Source organism: Selaginella moellendorffii, unplaced genomic scaffold (genome assembly GCF_000143415.4).
Source record: "Selaginella moellendorffii unplaced genomic scaffold, v1.0 SELMOscaffold_45, whole genome shotgun sequence".
Classification (NCBI taxonomy): Eukaryota; Viridiplantae; Streptophyta; class Lycopodiopsida; order Selaginellales; family Selaginellaceae; genus Selaginella; species Selaginella moellendorffii.
This window is the reverse complement of record NW_003314306.1, coordinates 1,302,796-1,313,062: the sequence shown is the minus strand read 5'-3', so window position 1 is coordinate 1,313,062 and position 10,267 is coordinate 1,302,796. Positions and strand designations below refer to the sequence as shown.

Here is a 10,267-nt window from a genome sequence, read left to right as displayed (position 1 = left end):
CAATGGCGCAGAGTTATTCACGTAAGTTCTGCGAGTTCTCTGTTCTATCTGACTGGAAAAACGTCACAGGTGATCAAGTGGATGTTTAGCAAAGGCCATGGCTTTACAATGAACACTTATGGATGTCTCCTCCGGGCTTTGGACATTGATGGCAGGGTGGACGAGGTTGAGCACATCTGGCATACTTTTGTGGTGACGAAACAAGAGAGCGTCCCCAGAGTTATGTATGCTCGAATGATCACGATGTATGATCGGCGAGCATTGCCAGACAAAGCTATCAAGGTAGGTAGACGAAACGTTTTGCGATTGTGGTGGTGATGGTGTTTGTTTTGTGGTCGTAGATGTTTAAAGAGCTGGAGCTTTCAGGAACGAGGCCGGACCCAGCGACAATAATCAGGATCGGGAAGATTTATGAGAAGCTCGGTTTCACGAATAAGACGGCGGAGCTACTCGAGAAGCACAAGCCAACGAAGAGGTTCATATCGTTTAAGTTCAGGTGAGCATTGTGATTGGGCTTGGCGGAAGTTCTTACGCTTGTGATCCTGCGGCTGCTCAGAACGAAGAGTCACAAATTCATGGGAGTCCCGGGCCATGACAGGAGGCGACTAACTTCTTCGGAGAAACAGAAAAAGAGGAAACTTAGAGAACGTCTTGCTACGATCATAGACTTTAGCTGAGGCGAGCTTCTGGTCTTCTACTTTTTCTTCTTGATCAGGGCCAAATCTAAAAAAGTTTCTATAGATCAAAAGCGGATTTTTTTTCCGGCAGCACCCCGTTTGTAAGTCATGGAAGTCCAAATCCATCCTTTAGCCGGCAGTGGTGCGAAAACAGTGGCGACAAGGAATCACCCCGGGTAAGGAGGGCGGGGGAGGAGGAGGACGCTGCGGCGGCGGAGGATGATCGCGTGGCGGAGCTGTGCCGGGCGATAGATTTGCAAGGTGAGAGGCTGCACTCGGGGGGAAATCTCTCAATCTTGGTCTCGACAGTGCAAGCGAGGGCGGCGGCGATTCGAGCCATCCGCGACGCGCAGATCGCCGAGTTCCTGGCGCAGCTCCAGCTCCAGCAGGCGAGCTTGTCGGAAGCATGCCGATTTGCGAGTTCCTGGTTTCTGCCCTAACACCGAGCTCGTGTGCAAGGAGAGCGGAGTGGTGGAGATGAGGAAGAAGAAGCTGCCGACCAGCGATGCCGGGGACCCTCTGGCTTCCTTGTTTGCGCTCAGTGCGCTCAAGAACACTAGCTCCACCGCCGCTGCCACCGCCGCCGCCGCCGCCACCGCCAAAAAGAGCTCCGCTTCCTTCTTTTGCACGCCGCGAACCTTGGGTGGTGGGATATCCTCGAGCATGAAGACTCGAAGTATGCGCTGAGCTTTAGAGGCTGGGCTCTTGCACCAAACAACCATTCCTTGGATCAAGTAAGTGTTACGTTTTTCTTTTCTCTTCCTCTCCTTGTGTATTGCTTTCTCTTGAAATTCTTGCGGTTCTTTCTATTTTGTCTTTGTTCTTTGCTTCAAGTCTCAAGCTCTGCTCTCGCTTTGTTATGTCACACAATTACTGACAAAATGTCCCTGTTCCTTTCCTAGTTTCCATCGTGGACGGGAGGGAGGACAGGTAGCTGGTCTTGTTGGATGGAATCAGGAATCTCATATTGTGTTGCTCTTCTGTCAGATCAGTCAATCAGACGTTCTTCTCAAATTGATGTGCAACAAGACAGTAAGTATGTCCATGCATCACTTCGAAGTTTCAGGTCTTGTCATGGAAGGGATATCCGTTGTTTCCGTCTTCCTAGCCGGAGCTGGTCATTTGGATATTGGCATGCGTACTTTTAGATGGGAGTGACGTTATGAAATAGGTGTCATGAGTTCGGAAGTTATCGTCACCTTGAGGAAAAAATCTTGAGCAGATAATGGCTGCCTCAACAGGATATCAATGGTTTGACTTTTTGGTTCACCTGACAGGGATTGAACCTGGCGTTCTTTTCCTATCGGCCACTTGTCATTTGGGCCGACACTTGGCTCTGGAACCAGTTATATACATAGGAAAAGTGCTGGTGCTGCTTGCCGCAGCTCCGATGGAGATCTTCTTGCTGCGAGCTGGGAGCTGGGAGCTCAAGCGCATGACAAGCCAACTTGTTGCAATCCGGGCATTTGCTATCAGACTCCTCCGTTTATCGGGGCTTGCTATCCGTGAATTTCATGAACAGCATGACAATGGTCTCTGCGATTGTGGAATGAATAAACAAATGTTTTTCTGATCCATCAACATCAAGTTGGAGCATTTCCTTAATCAGCTGACCTATTTACATTGAGGCCTTCCGTGAAATGGATCTAGTAGGAAATATCGTCCACAAGCAACGGACCCGGCAATGGACCTCTATATTCCGCAACAAGACTCAGTCGGGTTTCTGTTCCAACAAAACATCAAACTTCCTTCTGGAACGAAATGTCTTACTGTAAAGCTGAAAGGGTCCTTGCCAGGAGGCCAGGTTCCTCCTCCACACGAGATGGCGGATCCACGGCATGAGTTATCGCACCCAGAGCATGTCCAGAAAGAACCACACCACCCTAAGACATTCAATTAATTCTTCCAGTGTATTTGTACAATTTCTTCCACAATAATCTCATATAACAACTCGGCTCCATGAGAATTTCATGATCCCTGTGGTAATGCCTTGTTGTATGTCACTAGTTAATAGCTAAGTTGTTTGTATGTGAGATTCCTGTAGTTTCAACTGGGCCAAACCGTCGATAATCACCACTAGATAGAAAGCATGAAATTTTGAGTTCTGAAACAACTATGCATAGCTTCAGATAAAGAACAGTTTATTCATTCAACCATTTGTGCTTGTACATGCTACTGATCAATAGCAAGGGCCAAGAAATGGAGGAATGCTGTAGCAGATCCCGGGATTGCAGCAGAAGGGCATGTTAGATGGGCACTGTGAACGACTTGTGCATCTTCGGCGCTGAGCACTAGCGACTTCCACAAAGCAAATTACTACCAGAGCAGCAATCAGCGCAAACAAAACCGCGAACTTCGACATTGTGAAACCAAGACGATTATTCCTCTTGCAGCCTACCTATTTATGAACCAAGTGTTTCTATCACGAATGCCTAAAGGCCGGTCAAGATTTACATTCCCAGTGCCTTCGAGGAACATGATAATGACTGCGAAGTCAGAGCAGCTGTTTACAAGTGGACTTTATATAATTAAGTGCTTGAGAATGTTCTTAGAATATTTTCCTTTAATGTTGGAGATTACTTTTTACCTTTTTACTTATTAACATTAACGTTTTGCTTTGTTCTAAGCTCAAGTCAAAGCTTTCGGATATCAAAGAACCAATTAGCCAATAGTGAGTATGCATCATCTTTCTCTTGCATGATTGTTTATTTTTTATTTTTTTCATCTACTCGGGTGCTTGAAAATCTTCTACGCAATGGAATTCCCAGCGATTCTGGGAAGAATGGTGTGGGAAGTGCATCACTGAGAAAAAGCCCTTTCAAATTGAATCAATTGAAGATCTCAGCTACCTTGCAAACACTTCCAATCTGATTGTACATCTCGACCAGTAGTTCTCTGGAACGCAATGATCATGACATATGCCATATATAGCAAGCAAGCTGCAAAGTGTGAGCTTTCTAACTATTCTGACAACCCATAGTTTCTCGCGGCAGAGAATATGATGGCGGCTCTGGTAAACTTTTATAGAAAGTCTAGCAATGTGGATGACTTACGAGCAGTGACAGGACACAGGATGAAGCAGCTGAGCTTGGTAACCTGGAACACGACAATCACTGGCTTGCTTACGTCCAAAGAAAGGATGAAGATCGAAGATGCAACAGGTATTATCCTTTTGTCTTTCTTTTATAAAACACCACCACAGTGAGATAGAATAAGCACAACACTCACACATGGCAGGGCCTCCACAATGCAGTATTTTTAGAGCAAAGGCCTCTACCACATCATGAGAGGCAATGTTCTATGCTCCAGATAATTGATAAAACTTATAAAATAGGATTTAGCTGAGAGGAGGAAGCTCAATGAGATGTAGGTTACATATAAAACAAACTTTCATGCTGAATGCTGATGGGAATTTAGTACAAAATTGGTAGTGCATAAATCTTTTCTACTTCTCCCATGAGTGCTAAAGTAACTTTATGTGTAAATTATAAAGAAATAAAATATTTATTATTTTTGCTTATTTTATATAAAGTTTTTATCTAACCACTTTTTTTTCTATCTTTTTGAATGGAGCTGGATTAAGATCAAGTGCTTTTAAAGCCATAACATATAAAGTAAATTACACACTTGTCAAATATTTGCCATCTTTATATTTATTAAGAAATATAATCACCTCCTCCTGATGAGTATTTGGGATTAATATGAAACCAAACCTAAATTACGTGTTTGGATTAGCTTGGGGTCTAACCACATTAGTTTCCAAAACCCCTATAAAAATAGAGTGTTGAGAGGTGTTCAACATAAATTTATTTTTTCTTATATTTTATTAGTGGGTTCATTATTTCCCCCTTCTTTCAACAATGAGCTCTTAACAGTTGTGTTGCTATTTCTTTCATGGCTCCAGTGTGATCTAAATATCATTAGCTTTCTCAGATCCTTTTCTTCAACTCTAGTTAAATCTTGATATGCTATGGAAGTTATATTAAGCATTGAAGTAATGCAATATAGTACTTTATATATAGCTTTAGCAAATTATTTAGCACTAACAATAACTTTCTTGTTTAAAGCCAAAGATTTATATGCTAATAAAATTTAATGGTTCTTAAAAAGAACTACTTGAGAGATAATCTATTAGGGTTCAAATGCGCTATGAATAAAAGTGTACAATTGATTAAAGGTCTTGGAACTTGGGCTATGTGAGATACAAAATCCCTAGGCCCTAAGGAGGAGCCGAAAGGGTGCCACATGGTAGTGGTTGAGGCAGAAACTAAATAAGCATAACACATTTAAATTAAAAGCTTTGACTCGAAAAGTTGAAAATAGGAGTGGAACTCCTAACGAAGTGTTTAAGGAACAAACACGAAACAAACAATAAGTGAGTCTCTAGAAAAGGGACACAAGAGGATCAACAAATAACACATGGAAGTGTTTGAAATGGACCCAAGATGGAGTCTAAAATGGACCCGAGATAAAGTTCGAGATGGAATTTGAGATGGACCCAAGATAGAGTCTGAGATGGAGTTCGAGATGGATCTGAGATGGAGTTTGAAATGGACCTGAGATGGAGTCCGAAATGGACCCAAGATGGAGTCCGAGATAGAGTCAAGATAGAGTCTGCGATGAAACCAAGATTGAGACCGAGACTGAGTCCAAGTCCGAAACTGAGACTGAGACAAAGTCCCAGTCCAAATACTAATACAAGTTATTAGGTGAAAACCCAAAGCGATCGTCCCGAGGGGGGCCTGCTGTAAGGGGTTCCAAAAATATAGTAAGGAGCCAATTTGGCCCAAGAAGGCTGTACCCAAATGTTAGGTGATGAGATAATCACTAGGAAGTCCAAGGTTAAAGTGAATATAAACCGACAAATGGGGTAGGTTGGTGATGAAACAAAAGAGTGTCCTCAGAGTTATGTATGCTCGAATGATCACGATGTATGATCAGCGAGCATTGCCAGACAAAGCTATCAAGGTAGGTAGACGAAACGTTTTGAGATCGTGGTGGTGACGCGTTTGTTTTGTGGTCGTAAATGTTTAAAGAGCTGGAGCTTTCAGGAACGAGCAACAATAATCAGGATCGGGAAGATTTATGAGAAGCCCGGTTTCATGAATAAGACAGTGGAGCTACTCGAGAAGCACAAGCCAACGAAGAGGTTCATATCGTTTAAGTTCAGGTGAGCATTGTGATTGGGCTCGGTGGAAGTTCTTACGCTTGTGATCCTGCGGCTGCTCAGAACGAAGAGTCACAAATTCATGGGAGTCCCGGGCCATGACAGGAGGCGACCAACATCTTTGGAGAAACAGAAAAAGAGGAAACTTAGAGAACGTCTTGCTACGATCATAGACTTCAGCTGAGGCGAGTTTCTGGTTTTCTACTTTTTTTTTTCTTGTTTGTCAACAAGAATGGCTTCAAAGTCGGCCTGTACCACACTCCGCTGCTCCTTCATCTTGACGTAGAGCTTGGGGAGAGAAGACCACGAACGTGTTGCCGAGTCATAGATGCAACGCCAGTGGCCCGATACGACGGGGGCATGGCACCCCGTGCTGTATTCCCAGACATGGACGACTTCTTCTACGACTTTGGCCGCGCCAGGTGGAGCACCGGGAAAGTCGTGCGCAACCTGAGGATTACAACGGGCCTGGAGGACAAGACTGAACAAGTTGGAGATTTCCTGCGCTGCGTTTTACCACTCCCAGGACTGTGCACCACGAGGCTGCGGGAGCACAATGGCAAGCGATACTTTGCAAGCGGCTGTATGCAGGAGGCTACCGGGTTATGGCGTGTGGAAGGTTGATGACAATGTTGTTCATCCACATAGAGGGCAATCTCGTCATCTTTTTGGAAACGAAGGTGTTGATTTACGACTTGAGCACAGGGCGCTGGGGATGAATTTGCAGCGGCAGTGGTTTATATCTCCCACACTTAGCTGATTGACTTTAAGGAGACTCTCACTAATCAGCGGGCTCAAGCTCAAGCGTGGGAAGCTGGACAATGTCGGCGATGGACTGGCGGGATTGCTGGCACGAATCGGCAGCGAGGGCTTGATGAACAAGGAGGTAATTTGCAAAGAACTGGGAGTCTCCGCATTATCTTCCGAGCGATTCAAGAGAGATTAATGACGCAAAGAGCTAAGCGAAGAGAGGAAAAAAGAAAAGGAAAGATAGCTTCGTTCAGAATTGAACTTCGCTTAGTTCTCTCTCCACTGTGATATGGACGTGATCAAAAGCAAATCAAAATGAAACTTTCTCCGAGTTCTTCATGGGCACCTGTTTCACCCCAAAGCACGAAGCAACGCGTGCCATAAGATTAGCATCCCGACGAGACAAGCGATGCCAGAGATGCTCGCTGCGTACCTTTATCCATGAAAAACTATAATATTTCCTGGAGGCTTCTTTTGGTTCTTATGTGTACGTTTTTCTGCAGAGGCAATATGAAAAGAGGATGGTCTAGCTGTTCACAACCTTCTCTACAGCCTGGGTTAATTACAAGGTGCACGTTTTTCTTCGGTTTAACACAATTCTTCTCGTATAAGGAATATACGTAAAATATCCAAGAATATTCTATGATATTCTATATGACTTATAATAGGTGGACATTTGCTCCCGGGAGTGTGCATGAAAAGGCTGTGGGGGTACAATGGCCAGCGATACTTTGCAAGCGGCTGGGTGTATAACCGTGAGCTATGGAAGTCCAGATTTGATGGCTATGGCGTGTGGAAGGTTGATGACAAGCTCAGTGTCCGGCTAAAGGGATTGTGTTTATTTAACAGAGGGAGGAATATACGTAAACTTGCATGCATTAAAGATCAATTGGAAACCTAGAATATTAGGGTTTATGAGAGATGAAGCGCAGGCGCAAATTCCAGGACTACCTGGAGATGGAGCTGGGCAAGGATGCGTCCACGGCCGCCGGCGAGGCCGCATTCCAGCGGCGCCTCGCGAAGCAGCTCAAGCTCAAGCGTGGGAAGCTGGACGATGTCGGCGATGGACTGGCGGGATTGCTGGCAGGAATCGGCAGCGAGGGCTTGTCCTCTGATGAACAAGGCTCTGATCCAGGTGATTTGCAAGGGGAGAATGATCACTCCAGTGACAAGGATGAGGATTCCGATGGCGATGGCGGTGACGGTGATCGTTCTAGTGGTGAAAGCGAGTCCGGTGAGCAATCTAGTTCTGGCGATGAATTGGAGGCTGAGCCGGAGCAAGCCTCCAGTGCTAAGTACGTTCCTCCTCACCAGCGAAAGAAGGATCCTTCCGAGGATGAAGTTCGCGTCAAACGAAGAATCAAAGGTACGTTCGCATGAGCAAAGCTTTTTTCTTTCTTGCTTAGTTCTTTGCTTCATTCATCCAGGTCTCTTAAATCGACTCTCGGAAGATAATGTGGAGACTCTAACATCGGAGATTGCCGAGTTCTTCCAGGTAAAAAGCACTTGAAAGTCCTGTTGTTTCTACGAGGAGGAGTGATTTTTTGACAGTTCCATAGCAGGAGCTTCATGACCGAGACGATCACTGACCATGTTTTGGAGTCTTGCTCCAGTGGTCCCCGCGGTAACGAGCAGTGAGTACAACAATGTTTCTCTCATGCTCTTCTCTCTGTCCTCACATATTATACTTTTTCATGGCTAAAGGTACGCAGCAGTCTTTGCAGCGAGCATCTCTGGCACCGCTTGTCTCGTCGGGATGGATTTCGGTGCTAATTTTATGGCGGGCGTTGCTTCGTGCTTTGAGGTGAAACTAGTGCCCGTCTTGGAGCCTTCTTTCGATTCTTATGTGTACCTTTTTCTGCAGAGACAATATGAAAAGAAGGATGGTCTAGCTGTTCGCAACCTTACGCTACTTATTTCTTCGCTCTACAGCCTGGGGTTGATTACAAGGTGCTCTTGTGTGAATATATATTTTTTTCGGTTAACACAATTGTTTTTGAATGAAACAGCGAGCTGGTGTACGATCTCTTGCACCATCTCTGCAAACGATTCCAGGAAATAGATGTCGCCACTATTTTGCACATTATTCGAAGTAAGAACACTAGAGAATGAGCGGCTGGAAATGAGTTCTTATTAACATGTATGAAGGTTGTGGAATGGCGCTTAGGACCAGCGATCCAGTAGCGATGAAAGAGTTTATTCTTGCTGTTCAAGAATGCACGTTGGATTTAAAGCGTTCCACGACCAATGGAGAAATGCCCAAACGAGTAAGCAATTGTCAAAACGTTTTGTGTCTGTTTTGACACGCACGGATCTCTTGCAGGTGGAATTTATGCTCGAGGCGATTTGCGAAGTTAAAAACAATAAGCGTAGAGTAGATGAACCAGCTCGGCATCCAAGGATGAAGAAGTGGCTTCAAAAGGTGTGTATCACCTTACTTGTTTTCACTCATAAACTTTGTTAGTGTAGCTGAAAGTCGAGGACGTGCAACTGCGTTCATTACCCTGGAAGAAGCTAGTCGATCCTCAAAAGAAAGGTCAGTGGTGGCTCGGGACAGTCTCGAATGAAGCAGACGAGGCCGAGGTTCCAAAAGTGGTGGATCTGATTGACTCTGGGGTAGTCGAAGCTGAAAAGATGCTTAAGCTAGCAGCTGCTCAAAGAATGAACACAGACGCAAGACGAGCTATCTTCTCGATTGTCATGAGCAGCGAAGACTACATTGACGCATTCGAGAAACTACTGAGGCTCACCTTGATGGGGAAACAGGTACCTCTTTGTCGATTCATCAATTCATTAAGGCTCTTGGTTTTTTGTTTTCCTAACAGGACCGAGAAATCATGAGAGTCATCCTCGAATGCTGCCTCCAAGAGAAAGTTTTCAACAAGTATTACGCACTGCTGGCTTCCAAATTATGTCACCATGACAAAAACCACAGATTCACCTTACAGGTAGAAAAAAATCGAAGCGGAAAAAGGCTAAAAGTCCTTTTCTTTGCAGTATTGCGTCTGGGATCAGTTCAAAGAGCTGGCCAGCATGGAAGCAAGGCGCAGCATCAATCTGGCCAAGTTCCTCGCTTTCCTGGTCGGATCCTCCGCCTTATCCTTGACAGCACTCAAAGCGGTAGACTTTGGCGATTCCCGGACCATGACAGCACGGGTGGTGGTCCACTTCCGTGCGTTTTTCGAGGCACTGCTCACGGACAAGGACGACACCTTCGTCTCCACGGCATTCTCCCGCATCGCTCGCGCACCCGAGCTCTCGGCGCTCCAGGCCGGCGTTGCCGTGTTCTTGAGGCGCTACGTGAAGCCAACGGGTGGCGCTTTGCTACAGCGAAAGTGTCTCATCGCCAGGAAAGCTTTGTCGTCCGCCACGACCATTTGATGTGGACGACGAGAAGATCATCATCATCGCTCCATCGCGACCGAGCGAGGGCGACCTTTTGAAACACCGTTATCTCTGCGCGAGATTTCTCGATCGCTCACGTCTTCTTCCAAAGACTCGAATCGATTGAATCGATCCGCGAGAGAATCCCGAAAAGACTTTGACGCGCGAGGCTTTACTGGCGCCAAGGTGTCAATGGTTGAATTTAAAAGCGCCGGATATTCCACCGGATATGCCCACATTTGGCGGAGGACTCGCTTAAATTAAACCATCTTTAAGCCGGGAGTGAATA

At 45.4% G+C, this 10,267-nt stretch overlaps 3 protein-coding genes across 3 annotated transcripts in view; 2 read left to right on the top strand and 1 right to left on the bottom strand.

Moving 5' to 3' along the window:
* Positions 1–6: 6 nt before the first annotated feature.
* On the top strand, positions 7–1,934 carry LOC9656615 (pentatricopeptide repeat-containing protein At4g21190). The gene is made up of 6 exons (XM_024685757.1): positions 7–21; positions 70–282; positions 342–496; positions 557–938; positions 987–1,411; positions 1,580–1,934. The coding sequence occupies exons 2-4, from the start codon at positions 82–84 to the stop codon at positions 675–677; spliced, it is 477 nt and encodes a 158-aa protein (XP_024541525.1). The 5' UTR covers positions 7–21; positions 70–81; the 3' UTR covers positions 678–938; positions 987–1,411; positions 1,580–1,934.
* The window catches only part of LOC9655931 (pentatricopeptide repeat-containing protein At4g21190), a 98,339-nt gene continuing 88,651 nt past the window's right edge, over positions 580–10,267 (bottom strand). Inside the window, exon 7 of the mRNA XM_024685750.1 lies at positions 580–632. The gene's annotated coding sequence lies outside the window, so the exon portion shown is untranslated. The remainder of the gene's footprint in view (positions 633–10,267) is intronic.
* On the top strand, positions 7,506–10,243 carry LOC9656613 (nucleolar MIF4G domain-containing protein 1). Its single transcript, XM_002980721.2, has 11 exons — positions 7,506–7,960; positions 8,022–8,089; positions 8,146–8,228; positions 8,299–8,398; positions 8,459–8,544; positions 8,604–8,686; positions 8,743–8,861; positions 8,918–9,016; positions 9,064–9,360; positions 9,420–9,542; positions 9,592–10,243. The coding sequence occupies exons 1-11, from the start codon at positions 7,516–7,518 to the stop codon at positions 9,973–9,975; spliced, it is 1,887 nt and encodes a 628-aa protein (XP_002980767.2). The 5' UTR covers positions 7,506–7,515; the 3' UTR covers positions 9,976–10,243.